The sequence below is a fragment of the Phyllopteryx taeniolatus genome, chromosome 1, assembly GCF_024500385.1.
Source record: "Phyllopteryx taeniolatus isolate TA_2022b chromosome 1, UOR_Ptae_1.2, whole genome shotgun sequence".
In the NCBI taxonomy this organism is placed as follows: domain Eukaryota; kingdom Metazoa; phylum Chordata; class Actinopteri; order Syngnathiformes; family Syngnathidae; genus Phyllopteryx; species Phyllopteryx taeniolatus.
The window spans coordinates 12,348,326-12,363,289 of NC_084502.1; the positions used below are offsets into that span (position 1 = coordinate 12,348,326).

General features: G+C 43.5%; 2 protein-coding genes across 5 annotated transcripts; one reads left to right on the top strand and one right to left on the bottom strand.

The window, feature by feature from the left end:
• Positions 1-535: 535 nt before the first annotated feature.
• On the bottom strand, positions 536-7,453 carry LOC133477534 (dTDP-D-glucose 4,6-dehydratase-like). Of its 3 annotated transcripts, XM_061772379.1 has the most exons (12): positions 7,222-7,451; positions 7,084-7,150; positions 6,910-6,978; positions 6,641-6,731; positions 6,417-6,565; positions 4,038-4,136; positions 3,887-3,946; positions 2,663-2,706; positions 2,433-2,598; positions 2,296-2,351; positions 799-896; positions 536-723 (listed from the first exon to the last, which is right to left on the bottom strand). In XM_061772379.1, exons 1-12 carry the CDS (start codon positions 7,266-7,268, stop codon positions 632-634), a joined length of 1,038 nt encoding a protein of 345 aa, XP_061628363.1. In that variant the 5' UTR covers positions 7,269-7,451; the 3' UTR covers positions 536-631. The 3 variants fall into 3 exon arrangements, with proteins under 3 accessions (XP_061628363.1, XP_061628361.1, XP_061628362.1); XM_061772377.1 differs by having other exon boundaries at positions 536-896; positions 6,417-6,589; positions 7,222-7,453; XM_061772378.1 differs by having other exon boundaries at positions 536-896; positions 7,222-7,452.
• On the top strand, positions 6,515-14,634 carry gpr180 (G protein-coupled receptor 180). 2 transcript variants are annotated; one of them, XM_061772359.1, is made up of 11 exons: positions 6,515-6,644; positions 7,966-8,070; positions 8,221-8,364; positions 8,457-8,551; positions 9,411-9,516; positions 9,633-9,813; positions 11,616-11,665; positions 11,766-11,923; positions 11,992-12,180; positions 12,248-12,325; positions 13,761-14,634. In XM_061772359.1, the coding sequence occupies exons 1-11, from the start codon at positions 6,560-6,562 to the stop codon at positions 13,914-13,916; spliced, it is 1,347 nt and encodes a 448-aa protein (XP_061628343.1). In that variant the 5' UTR covers positions 6,515-6,559; the 3' UTR covers positions 13,917-14,634. The 2 variants fall into 2 exon arrangements, with proteins under 2 accessions (XP_061628343.1, XP_061628353.1); XM_061772369.1 differs by lacking the exon at positions 7,966-8,070 and having other exon boundaries at positions 6,524-6,644.
• The last annotated feature ends 330 nt before the right edge of the window (positions 14,635-14,964 follow it).

Genomic DNA, 14,964 nt, shown 5'->3' on the forward strand with positions numbered 1-14,964 from the left:
CAAGCAATTTGTCTCGATAGTTGGAGCCACTCGAGTACGACAACAGACAGTCAATTGACAGAAAACACATTGGCACAAAAAAAAAAAACAGTCACTGAGCAATAAAGGGTTGCTAGTTGTCTGGTAATGCCGGTACATTTTATTTTTTTTAACTGTTCAAGTAGGGCGACACGGTGGCCACGTCCGCCTCACAGTTCTGAGGTTGTGCGTTCAAATCCGGTCTCCCTATGGAGTTTGCATGTTCTCCCCGTCCGGCTTTTTTTTTTTTTGGGTTCTCTCTCTGGTTTCCTCCCACATCCCAAAAACGTGTGCTAGGTTGATTGAAGACTCTAAATTGTCCGTAGGTGTGAATGGTTGTTTGTTTCTATGCGCCCTGTGATTGGCTGGCGACCAGTTGAGGGTGTACCCGCCTCTCGCCCGGAGTCAGCTGGGATGGGCCCTGCGACCCTCGTGAGCAGCAGTACAGAGAATGGGTGGATGGAAACAAGTGCGCAGTTTGAATCAAGGCAAAATAAGACCGCTTTTGTCCACGTCACCGGAGATGAAATGCGTTCACGTTTATGTCACAGTGCTTTGGTCCGACAATGATGTGCAGTACAGAAAATTGAACTGGTGGTCAAAGTCGTGTCGCCTACTCGTTAGTATTTTCCGACATGCATGGAATCGCCCTTGGGCCCTCTGGTGTGTCTGACCAAAAGTCTGGGTGGTCCTGGTACCATCTAACTGAAAACACACACAGGACATGAAATGTTAGCTGTGATGCTGTGTGTTTGGCCAGTCTGCGTGCGCCTGTTGTACCGGTCCGTTCGATGCCTTCAGGCCAGGAGACCTCGGCCTTCCAACCCAACTGCTGCAGCTTCTCACTTTTGATGGGGTAGCGGATGTCAACCTTCGGCCTGCAGAGCGTTGGACAGCGACTTGGTGCTTTACTGAGTGTTGTCATAATGTGCCGAGGATGCTTTAAATCAGTTCAAGTGCTGTGACAATTTGACATGTTGCGACGCCCACTTTGAAAGGTCAAAAATAGTTTGGGAAAACATGTATGAGGAAAAACAACTACTGCATGTATAAAATGATTATACAGCAGTGCCCTGAAATACGAGTGACCCGACTAAAGTTTTTCAAAATCTCAGCTGTTCGTCAGATTTTTTTTTTTGCGTTGACTTGAGAGCAAAAACTCGAGAGACAACCTCACAGGAGGTTAATTGGGCGAATGTTCCTAGCCTGACTGAGTACCTTATTCGTTTAAAGCCACAGAGTTTGAGGAACTAAATTCACAAATACCAACCTTAGTCTGACAACTAGCTAATGCACACACTCATAACAACAGGAGCAACGTTTAGCATGATTTTCTACAACTACAGTATTGTAGTTTAATACAGGGGTGTCAAGGCCACATTACCATGACCTTATTAGCTATGAATATTGACAATTTAATTTTTTTTAACATTTGTTGGGGGGGTACACACAATTACAACTACAGTGCCATGAAAATGTTATGTTTAAGATCATGAAACAAATGTAAATAGACCAATATAACCCAAGTGAGCTTAAAATGCCATTTTTAAATGGTGGTTTCATTTATTGAGAAAAAAACAAAACAAAAAAACTATTCAAACTTACCTGGCCCTGTGTGAAAAAGTACTGGGCCCATAAACCTAAGAACTGGTTGGGCCATCCTCAGTAGCAAGAACTGAAATCAAACATTTTCTAGAACTGGCAACGAGTCTTTCACATCTCTGTGGAGATATTTTGGCCCACTCTTCGCTGCAGAATTGTTTGAATTCAGCAAAAATGGAGGGTTTTCGAGCATGAACGGCCTTTTGAAGGTCATGCCACTGCATTTCAATCTGAGTGAAGTCTGGACTTTGACTAGGCCGCTCCAAAACTGTATTTTTTTTTTTTTTTTCAAAGCCATTCAGAAATTGACTTGTTGGTGTGTTTTGGATTGTTATCCTGCTACACAACCCAAGTGCACCTCAGCCTGAGGATACAAACTGATGGCTGAACATTCTCCTTCAGGATTTCCTGTTAAAGAGCAGAATTCATGGTTGCATCAATCACAGCAAGTTGCGCAGGTCCTGAAGGAGCAAAGCAGCCCAAGACCATCACCCAACCACCACCATGTTCTGTTTCTGAAATGCTGTGCTCCATTTACGCCAGATGTAAACGCACCTTCCAAAAAGCTCAACTTTCATCTCATTACGTGACTAAAATGTTCTTTTGTTGAAAATCATTGCTTTAGTGGGCGTGAGTGACTTATAAATGTGAATGAACGAGTAAATGTGGCCACACCTATCCGGCACAAACTCAAGCCAATCGTTCAGCTCAGCATCTGGCACCTTCTGAACCTTAAACACACACACACACACACACAACACTCACTGTACTGTATTGTTGACGTCACAGGCTATATTTGGTGTGTAACCTACCATCTTTACGAGTTCCCTGGCCAATGGCACAATGCCTATCTCGCAGTTTGCCCCAATGTTGTACACTTCTCCCACAATCCCTTTCTCCAGAATCAGCAGAAGGGCGTTGATTGCATCATCGATGAACAGGAAATGGCGGGATTTGGGGAGGGTTCCCTGAATAGTACTGTGGCACAGAGGAGACTAATCGGGACACTGCTTGGTATAACCTTTCAAAATAAAACCCCTACCACTTCTTGTTCATTTGCAAGAGGGTGAGAAACTTGGGGATGACCTGTGAGTAGAAGAAAAACAGCCAATTATTTACCGGCTTTGATTCAAATTTTACAATCTGACACTAAAATAACAAAAACATTTAGAGTGGGAGGGAAAAGGATGTGAAGCACAAATTGGTCATCAAACGTAGTCTGAACTTTAGCTACAACACAAGAATATGTTTTCAATGTTTCAGGGAGGGATAAACAAAGTCAACCCTTGGATTTCCGAACTGGTTGACCCTGGACCCTTTGGTAGCAATAACCTCAAGCAAACGTTTCGTTTAGTTGCAGATGAGAATTTTGGACCGTTGCTCGACAAAACTTGCAGTTCAGCAAGATTTCTGCAGCGATGTCTGCAGTGAAAAGCTCGCTTGAGGCATCACAATGGGGTTGAGGTCAGGACTTTGACTGGGCCACTCCAGAACATGTATTTTCATCTTCTGAAGCCATTCTGTTGTTGACTTGCTTCTGTGTTTTGGATCATTCTCCTGTTGTCCTCTTTTGTGCTTCAACTGTTGGACAGATGGCCTCAAGTTCTTCTGAAAAACATCTTGATGATAGAAAACTGTCCAGGCCCTGAGGTAGAAAAGCACACCAATACCATGATGCTCCCTCAGCCATGCTTCACAGTTGGTGTGCTGTGCCATTTTCCTCCACGCACAGCATTGCGTGTTCTTCCAAAACAATTCAACTTGGGTTTCATCTGTCCACAGAATAATTTGCTAGTAGTGCTGCGGAACATCAGAGTGTTCTTTAGACAATGCCTTTTGACAGGAGATCATTCTAAACTGCTGTGTTTTCTAGTGGCCGGAGCAGCTTTAAGACACGCTTGCACTCTTGACTCATTGATTGGATTCCAGGTTGGCTCACACTTGACTCTGAGGTTCACTTTTTCCTCCCTGTCCTGTGAATGTTTAAATATTTTCAAATAAAATATGAATAATATATAATTGTTCGTGTGGAATAGGTTTAAGCAGCGTGTGTATTCTTTAGTCATTAATTTAGATGATCAGGCCACATTTTATGACTAATTTATGCAGCAATTTAATAAATTCCAATGGGTTGACATACTCTTTCCTCTCATTGTACGTTTGAGCAGTTGTGACAAAAGTAGTCAAATTTTTAGAATTACTGATTCAACCCCTGTACTTTGTTACTTCCCACCACTGCTGTTGAGTTGGTAAGTGTGTGCTGTACCTTATCCATGTATTGCTGCGGACCATAGATGTTGTTGCTCCTGGTGATGATAACAGGAAGCTGAGGAGGGCAAACAAACTGCATTAATCCCCTCAAATACTACTGTGTCCAAATTATACTTCCCATGAAAACAATCTCTTCCATGTTGTACCTTATACTTTTGCCAGTATGACCTGACCAAGTCCTCTGCAGCTGCTTTTGAGACGGAATACGGGTTGGAAGGCCTCATGGGACTGTTCTCATCAAACACCTGCAAAACACAAACCCCTGAATTCACGGAGTACCTTAAGCTTGATGACCTACAGTGGATATACGAAGTCTACCAGGGCCGCCCCTGACCAAATCGGGGCCCTAAGCGAAATTTTATTTGGAGGCCCCACCGCCCCGCCCCTCCCCATCCCGATTTGGGTGGGCTGCGGACCGGTAGTAAAAACCTAGGGATGGGCGAGTACCGATACCGGCCTTATTTCAAGGTATCGGGTTTTCGTGAAGGTTGCCAATACCAGCCGGCGATGGAAAAAATAAAAAATAAATCTGACATTGAGGTCGTCGTCCTCGCCAGGAGCTGGCGCTACATTGCGGCGGTTTCCCACATTGGCGAATCATCACAAAGAAAGAAAGAGAAAGGTCTTTGTTCACATTTATCTGTCACTGCGTTAACTGAAATTGTATTCATCAAAAGTACTGGTGCTATTGGTACTTGCTATCGGTCAAGAGGGAAAACCATACTGGTATCGGTCTGGAAACAAACTATTGAAAAGAAGAGATCAGTACCAAGATGTTACATTTTGTGCAGGTATGCCCATCCTCAGTTTATTGATAAGGTGCTCTGAAAGGCATTTTAAACACGTACACATAAATAGTTATATTTAATATGATATTCATATATTTATAGGCTTTATTGTTTCTCACTTCCATAAAATTGGGCCACTACTTGGCAACAATAGAAAAATGCACGTCCCGGGGTGACAACAGTTGAGAACCAATGTTAGAGTTGAGGAATATGTATTACTATTGCTATATTACTCTACTTTAAATGGTCTACATAGGCAATTGGTTCCCAACCTACATTTCTCTATTGCTGCTAAGTCGCAACCCAATTTTGTAGAAAGTTAACAAGAAAATGTATTGTTCAAAAACGGCCTCTGAAAACGCATCATATCTGTTCAAAAGTGGCTATTAGAGCACCGTATTAAGAAACTGAGCATGACAACTACATTTATAAATTGAACTACAATCAAACAGATTTAATATTAGTCAAATACAACAAGTAAAAACAAAATGCATTTTTTGAATTATTTTTTTTTTTATCATTGAGGGAGAAAAAAAATAATCCATATGCCCCGTGTGGAAAAAAGCGATTGTTAAAACATAACTGTGGTTTATCATACCAGAGTTGAATTTCTCGAGGCACACGCAGGCCTGATACTGCCAGACCTGTTCTCAATAGGACCTGCCTGACAAAGTCAAGTAGACCGAAAGATCCTCAAAAGCTAGACATCATACCGATATCTCAAGAAATTCAGGAACAAATGAGAAAGAAAGTAATTGAGATCTATCAGTGTGGAAAAGGTTATAGCGAACCATAGGGAGAGCCATCATCCACAAATCGAGAAAGCATAGAACAGCGGTGAACCTTCCGGGGAGTGGCCGGCGGACCAAAATTACCGCAAGAGCACAGCGACGACTCATCCAAGAGGTCACAAAAGACCCCACAACAACATCCAAACAACTGCAGGCCTCGCTTGCCTCACTTAAGGTCAGTGTCCATGACTCCACCGTATGAAAGAGACTGGGCAAAAATGGCCTCCATGGCAGAGTTCCAAGTTCCACTGCTGAGCACAAACAACATTAAACCTTGTCTCAATTTTGCCAGAAGACACCTTGGTGATCTCCAAGACAAAAACAAAATGAAGACTTAGGAGTGGCCTCGTCAAAGTCCGGACCTGAATCCTATTGAGATGCTGTGGGCATGACCTAAAAAAGGCCGTCCATGCTTGAAAGGCCTCCAATGTGGCTGAATTACAACAATTGTGCCAAGATGAGTGGGCCAAAATATCTCCACGGCGCCGTAAGCGCCTCATTGCAAGTTACGGCAAACGCTTGATTTCTGTGGGTGGCCCGAGCAGTTCTTGGGTTTAGGGGGCAATCACTTTTTCCACACAGGGCCATGTAACTTTGGATTTTTCTTCTACCTTAATCATAAAAACCTTCATTTAAAAACTGCATATTTCCATTTGTGTTCCACCATTAATGTCACCAAGTCAATGAAACAAACGTGCTTGCACAAGTGTGCACACCCTCTTCGAAGTGTGGTTGTGTTCAGAATGAACCAATCACATCCCAACTCATGTTAAATGGGACTCGGCGCACACCTGCCACCATTTAAAGTGCCTCTGACAGAGTTGAAACGTTCTTGTTTCTAAAATGGGTTTTTACATCACAAAAAGCTGGCATTTGAAAGGGGTGTGTAGACTTTTTTTATATGCACTGCAAGTATAAAATGACAACTCGATCAAATCCACCAAACCTCATCGAGACTAGATCCGTACACTTCATCGGTGCTGACGTGGATGAAGCGCCGAGGCCGGTGGCGGGTCTGACTGGCAGCGGCCAGCAAAACTCGGGTTCCGTCGATGTTCACGTGCTGGAAGGCGGACGGGCTTCGGAAGGATGAATCTGAGGGGAACCGCGACGACACAACTGCAATCAATCGTGTGGCGGCTGGCTGCCAAAGTGCGACTTGCTGCTCACCGACGTGAGTTTTGGCGGCCAAGTGAAAGATGACGTCGACATTTTGTGTGTCGAAGATGTTGCTCACCAGCTGCGTGTTACATATATCGCCCTGTTACACAAATACGTGAGAATTTAATTGGCGTAATACACCAGGAGGAGTGAATGGTGGCACACAGTTCATTGGTTATAGAGCCCTACATCTCAACCTACCTTTCGAATCTCATCAGATCATTGGAAACATCTCAAAGCCATTTTGAACATAGCAGCAAAAAAAAGCGACGTATTACCTTGATAAACGTGTAGTTTGCTTTGTTTTCAATGCTCTCCAGACTCCTTGGACTGCAGCAGTAATCTAACTGGAATCAAATCACATTCAGCCACACTTATGTTGCAGTCATATTCATGCATGCATTGACTATATTCACAGCAATTTGACATCCTTTTTGATGATAAAAGCTTACGTTATCCAAGTTATAAATGTTCCATTCTGGATGCCTCTTAAGCAGGGAACAGACAAGGTGGGAGCCACTGTGTGCACAGAAGAACATCTCATTACTTCCAGCAGCGTCGTAGCAAGTGTTGATGTCATTTTCGCTCACATGAATCCTGAGCCCCCAGTCACCAAAACAGCTTTGATGGAGTCCATCGCTCTTATCTCCAAGATGCTCTCCTACGCGCCTCCATGTTTGGGTCTCCCTTTGGGGACCTTGGCCGAATGTCTTAAGTTTGCTTTTGTACAGCGACGTTTGATTTAACCTTGTACAGAAAGCGTGCGATCAGTCAGTGCGACAGTCGCTGATCGTTTACGGTAATGTCGACACGTCGAAAATAGGTGGAACCGATCGGGCCTCATTAATCTCTGTGATTGGCTGAAAATGTGTGTGGGCTGAAACGTTTTTTTGATTGGGTAGATTCTAAATCCATCAAATTGTTAACAGTGCTGATTGGACAAAGTAATAGTACAATTGCCTATTGCAGCGAGAAAATAAATGTCGCTTCCGTAATGCGGTGTCAAAATAAATGCTTATGTAACGACAACCGGTTAAGTTGACCTTACCAACGGGGAATGAAGTTTACACATTTCGTTGAGATGTGATGTTTTATCATCATATTATTTCGCGCACCTTCACAAAAATACTAAAAGAAATCGTTTTTTTGTAGGCGTTTATGGGCATAATCTTTTGATTTCCGCTTAATTTCTTCCCGTGCGTGTAGCTTGACGCAGTCGGGATTTCTCCTGGTTTCGTGGCTCATTGAAGTGATGAGCTAACATTTATGGGCTCAAAACGCAACGATTAGTGTGTATAAAATGTCGCGTTTCCTAACCGCACTTCTGGCTGCAGTCCTTTTCTCTGCGCAGGTGTGTGGGAAAACCGTAAGCGGACTTTTTAAGACCGAAGTAGCGAGGCAGCATAAAGGCCAATTCATCACTAAATTCATGTATCAAGGTAATATGCACGTTGTGTGCGTGTCATTTCGACTGATGTCATTTATCAGGGTTTCCATTTCCATCTCTTCTTCTTCCCTGAGCTTCTTTCTAATGGCAGATTTTCCGAATCAATGACGAGCTGTGGAAATGTTTGCCAATCTGTGTGTAGGTGAGGAGGGTTTGCTGGTCTGTCAGTTGGACAACCCCTCACTAGCTGCAGAGAAGGAATCCCGACTGCTGCTCTACCCAAATGTGGACGAGGATTGGGACAACCTAAGCTGCTCCGAAAGGCTCACCCGTGCCCAGTTCACCAGTAAGAAGTTGGCACCAGTTGCATGGATGATGCCGAGGCCATACTGGATATATTGTACCCTCACTTGTGCACTTGTCCTCCTCTTGCTTCAGTATCTCTCAGTCAAGAAGAACACAACCAGACGATTCCTCAGCGGTCGTCGCCTACGGTGTGGCACGCTCTCTATGCAGACCGATACACATGCCAGGTAACCAGGTAACCGGGCGGAATGCCCCAGGAGTAGCCCGCTGTTTCCCAGCCTTTATTGAGCCAAAGCACATATTCGACATTCGGAAAGTCTACTGAACAGGACAAACGCTCAAACACCCAAACACAAAATGAGAACACACGCAAGGAGCATGCTCCCACGGCTCCCCTTGTCGATAAAGTTGTCTCATTTGGCAATATTTCGGGTACTGCGCCTCGGTAGAGGAAGGATACGCAAAACGCCCTTACAGACGGTGGCTGCGAGAGGAGGCAATCACTCCAATACGATATCACATTTATGAGCGCACCGCACATCATTCAAGGTAACGTTAAAGTATTATTGTAAAACCAGCTACAAGAGTTGGCGTGTCTCCGATTGGTCAAACAAATACGATACGCTTGCTACCCAGGCAAATAATATGGCTAATCATTTCCGCTCTGATGTTTCTTCACAACATGGGGAAAAGCGGAGAAGTAGCTACTCATTTTCTGAGAAATAAGTACTGTTACTGTTTAATTACATTTAGATTTTCCATCCATCCACCCATTTTCTTTACCGCTTCCCCTCACGCGGGTCGCGGGCTGCCGTAGCCTATCTCAGCTATCTTCGGGCGGGAGGCGGGGTACACCCTGAACCGGTCGCCAGCCAATCGCAGGGCAACATTTTGATTGTCTTTGATCCGATGAATGACATTCATTTCAATAGAGAAAACTGATTTGCTATCGTATCATTATAATTCAAGGTTGTGCTGTAAACAAATAATTTCCTGCAGCACACCGCACGATCTGGTACAGTGGTTGGGAATCACTGGAATATCAGGTTGGTTCGAGTGACTTGTGTTTATCATCTCTCCCTGCAGGAGGCTACAGTGATTCCTTCTCATGGTGAGCTGAGGTTTACTGTCCTCCTGCTTAATGCTGATTCTGCAGGAAACCCGCTGGAGCATTTTAGTGCCGAGGAGGCAGGTAATACATCCGCCATGTACAGTCGAGTACCGAACCATGGCTGTTATGACTATTACAAAAAAACAGTTAAATGCGAAATGTTCGCGCTGGAGTTTTCTCTTTTGCCTCTCCTCTAGGTCTCCACACCTTTTACTTCCTCCTGCTGCTGGCGTACTTTGTAGCTTCGTGTATCTACATTAAGCCTCTGTACCAGGCTCTGAGGAAAGGCGGTCCCATGCACACAGTCCTGAAGGTGCTGACCACAAGTCTGGCCTTGCAGGGCTGCTCTGCCCTTTGCAACTACATTCACATGGCCAGGTAAGAGATGAGACCGCAACGAGGCTAGCCCAAGACCAAAGAAACGGTATTAATCCATTGATCATTTTACACATGAGGCTATGTGAGTCCCAGGATGCACATGTCTGGAAACAATGAGTCCCAGCCCTGGAACAATGAGTCCCTGAAACTTGCCATCACGCACTCCTGATACAGTAATCGTCCGCTATAGTATGCTTCGCAGTCCTGCTAGATTGCAGATTTTTATTTGTACACTCATTTTGTGTTATCCACTGCTCTTGCTCTCTCAGTATATTATGTTTCGGCCTGCCACAGTAGCACATTTTTTAGAACCATATATTTTCCTAAAAACTATCACGATAAACGATGTTTTTTTTTTTTTTTTTATGCCACTGATAATGATGTTCTAGCGCATAATAATTCAAGTACATCCTTTTTCAGAACAATTAACTTTCAGTTCGAAAGAACATTGAACATTTGCATTGTAATATAGAAAAATAAATAAAATATCTTAGCTAAATAAACAATATAAATAAATCAGACTAGCTTTGTTCACAAAAACTGCGCTTAAACAAATATTAAACATTTGGCATATATTTATCGAGTCATTAACCCACTAAAGAGGCCCAAAAAACCTCTTGAAGCCTGCCAAATTTGAAGGAATAAAAAAAAGAAAAAAACATCATGTATATACTGTTTTTAAATCCGATGCCATAATTATTTTTTTAGCCCTTATTTTTATTGTATGGATATTGTCGCGTTATGTACCGTATAATTTCTGCTGCCTCTTGGCTTTTGAAAGAGAGATTTTATCTCTCAATAAGCTTTTAGCTAGTAAATAAAGGATGAAATCTAAAAAAAAGGCCTACCCTGGACTGTGATCATGTGACACGTTCACCAGTCACTCCAATGACGCTGAAAATGAGTTCGCTGAAGTCAACTACTGCCTAAATATTGTCTGCCGCTGTGCTTATGGTTTATAAACAGTTAACGTTCCCATTTCTGTGTGTGTTACATGGGTAACACCTATACACAACTCCGAGCGCTGACATTTTGATGTTGCGGCGGTCGAGTGAGCTTTTAGCTCCAGTCCTTAGCTCGCTATCTTATTGGCTCGCAGGCTAGCGAATGTAATAAACAGTTAACATTCCTTTAAGTGTCCCACTTGTGGTGGTTGTGTCGCAAACGCGGTTCTTCCAGCGGCTTGTTCCGTCGTGAGCGGCGCGGTGGGTGTTACCACAACAATGAAAATTTATCCAGTCCAGAAAAAACGCCCATGAATAGTGAGTATGAATAGAAATGATGTAAACTGTGTATAGCGCAGGGATTCACAACTGGCGGGTCGGGACCCAAAAGTAGGTCGCGGACTGCTATTGCAAAAAATTACACGTATTCCTGATCTGATTTTCTCTATACACTACAGAGGTGGAACATCGTGGGAAAGTGACAAAAAAAACGGCTACGTCCTTGTTTTGTAGCCATTAGTTTTCCTCTGTAAAAAAAATACAGCGCAGCTCAGCTGCTGGCTGGCGGATGTTGTGTCAAGCAATATGCCTTTGGCGGTTCAGCAAGCTCATTTGAAACAGTATTTGAAAATATAATATACCGATACTGTACATGTTTTCAGAGGCTATTTTTAAACCCCCCAAAATCTTAATTGTTCTTAACTTCTATAAAAGTGGCTCGCGACTTTGCAACGATAGAGAAATGCGGGTCCCAGGGTGACAGCAGTTGAGAACCACTTATATACTGTGTGTGTTAATAATTGCTAATATACACATGAAATATATATACATTGCAGTGTCCAATCTTGTGCTCCACAGGTACTCTCGAGACGGTGTGGGTATTCCACTGATGGGCAGCCTGGCAGAGTGTATGTCTTGACTCCTTTTTGTGGAAAACCTCCCGAATGGTCTGGCATCCGTTTGTAAGCGGGCACCAAGTGACTCGTTTGGCTTATCGTCCTTGTGCAGTCTGGGCGGCGGCAGCTCAAGTGTCAACGCTGTACACGTTATTGAGCCTGTGCGCGAGCTGGTCCCTGAGTCGAGGCCGGAAACCTCAGTCGCGCCCTCTGCAGTGGGAGCAGTCTCCGGCGTCCACGGCCGTCGCCGTGTGCGGAGTCGTCTTGCAGGTACGGCTGCTTTTTGCTAGACGGCCCGCGCGTGCCCGATGCAGAGACGCTCACGGTGTCACTTCCAGGGTGCCCTTCTGCTGTGGGAACAATACTCTGCGTCTGAGGACCAACACCGCAGCTATCGGAGTCTGGCGGGCATTCTCCTCATCGCCCTGAGGGTGACGCTGGCCCTCCTGCTGGCCTCCGTTCTCTACCAGATCATCTCCACAGAGAGGAGCACCCTGAAAAGAGACTTCTACCTCTGCTTTGCCAAGGTTATCTGCTCTGGCACGCAACATGCCGCTGCCCCGGCTTCTCCTCACAAGTGTGTTTTGTCCACAGGGATGCTTCCTGTGGTTCCTCTGCCATCCTTTCCTCGTCCTCACGTCCGCCATCTTCAACGAGCACCAGAGGGAGAAGGTTTGGCAACATTTAAGCATTAATTGTTGGAGTTGGCAAAAGTATTCACACGCGCTACTTAACTCATTTATAAAAAAAACGTTCAGTGCCAAACACGTATTAATACATGTTTTAATTTTTTTCATGGGAAGTGGTAGAGGAGGTGCTGACACAGCACCACAGATAATAGAGAGACCTTAGGAAGAATTTGACTGAGTCATCCGCCAGCGGAGGGCAGCGATGCAACATTTTAGATTTGACAAACAGCCCTCAGAGCCTTGATTGTATGTACACTGCAGGGTTTGCGGGCTAAAAAATGGCGGCGAGCACAGGCTTGAAGTTGGACGAGCTGATGTATTTTTACACTCAAACAGATAAAGTGTATGTATCATATTTGCAGAGTATGAATTGTGGTAGTCAGCACAATTGTATGTTATTGTCAGAAGTGTGCATAACTCAGTACTTGTATGACAAGGATCACGGTCGCCATGTCAACAGCCAGTAAACAACATGAAGCGTCATGCCTGATGTGAATTCCGATGAGTTCGTGTCCCTCACAGTGCGTTATATAGCTAAATACATGATTATTTTGGAATCAGAAGCCATTCTTAAATGTTGTTTTTAGCTGGATTATACAATGAAAACCCTTTCATATGTCCAAGGTGTGACAAAAAGCAATAAAATATACAAGCATTGAAGTTACTGTTGCATAAATGCTACTTTTCACAAAAAGCTAACCATCTCCATATTCTATGACACGCAACCAAAAAATGGAAAACTTCACATAACTAAAGAATGAAAAAGGGAAATATCTCGCTTTTTTCCTCCTGAAGGAAAAGAGCTCATCCTGTAATTTGGTAAACTTGGTACGTAGACACAGTAGTCTGTAAGTCTTGAAAGATCGGTCAAAATCCTCAAAAATGGCTGTCACTCGGGGCTTTCTTTTCTGAAAACTGCTGCCATTGTAAAACTACTTGTTGCAGAAAAGAAAAAAGAAAAATATGAAGTACTGGTTCAACTTGTTTTCTTAAATAAAAGTAAAAAACTGCAGACCCTGAAATGTAGAAAAGTAAAAACGTCCAACAGTGTCAATTATGTACACAATAAAAAAATTAATAAAAATCTCCACACACAAAATAGTTTCCCTTGTTTGATAACTCACATAGCGCTCATACTGAGAAGACAAAATTCCTGGACACAGCTTTGCTGCAGGCTTAAACCAAGTGCCGCAGTGAATATAAAAAGTCTGTACACCCCTGATCAAATGCCAGGTGTTTGTGGTGTAAAAAAAAAAGACTACGCTAGATCATTTCAATGGGGGGCACTGACCGATACCTGAAAAATCTACTGCAGTACATCAGTGAAATAGTTCCACTTTGTTACATCACACTTCTGACCATTTGTAGCAAAAAGAAAAAGTCTTGTCGTCCAAATTTGTGCTTTGTGTTTCCTGCAGGTGGTCACTATTGGTGTGATTCTGTGTCAGTCCATCTCCATGGTGATCCTCTACCAGCTGTTTCTGTCTCGTTCCCTCTACTGGGAAGTCTCCGCGCTCTCCTCGGTGTCGCTGCCGCTCACCATGTCCAGGAACAACCAGAGGGGGCGCTACTGAGTACGTGCTCTGGCTCTATGTGCTCCTCATTTGCAGCGCTCAGGTCGCCCTCCCGCCGCAGAGAAGACGGGAGGCGTCACGCTGCGGGGAACGCTCGAATTTTGCCGTTTTCTGGGGAAGCACGGACGGAACGGGCAGAAGCACATCTGCCCCAGTCCAGAAAATAAAGGCGGGACTACAAGACAAAGACCACCTTGGCTGAGGGACGACAAGAACAGAAACCGGAAAGGCTTGCTGTAGATCTCTAGTTGTTTACTTTCGTAGGTAGAACATACAGTTGACAAGACAGGGACTCACAGTGGGATTTATTTGATACATTAAGAAATATCGGCCTTGAACGTGATGCGGGATGAAGGTCTCGAAGAAAGTCATTACGTGCATACACAAATGTGAATTGAATTGCTGGTAATAGATCAACTACAATGTTTGTTTTTCTCTTGAGAGTCTATCGCGCAGTTTTCATCGTTAATCTCAAAACCTTTTTAGCAAGTTAAGTTATTTAAAGTTTGGGAATGCATGACATTCAAATATTGGCGCCTCATTTCAGACTTGATGCTTGAATAAACCTTTCTTGTTTCTGTTAAAGATTGTGACTTTATGTAAAGTTCAAGAAAATGTAAAAACAAAGAAAGTGTTCTCCATTATTGATGTTTTGTTCTTTTCAACCTGTGGAAATGCGTAACCTGAAATAAATGACTCCGGGGCGGCAAACAATGCACATCCCTTGCAATTGTTTCATTTTTCATCTTTGAGCCCACTAAGATTACACCCCTGTCCAAAAAAATAAAAAGCTTACTCTTTGCAGTTATATAAAGGAAAGGAAGAAGACATTTTGCCGTGATGCGATAGCCTCAATACGTCATGTGTGTCCCAAGTCCACCGCAGCTGTTCTAATTAGTTATCAGAAGTTAAGGAGAAAAAGCTCAAATGCTGGACACTATTTTTTTCTTTCATGAAAACTAAAAATATCAAAATTGTTTCATGTGACAAAGAATGGAACTTATGGTTTTCCTTATTAACTGTATATTTAAAACAACGTTACAGGATA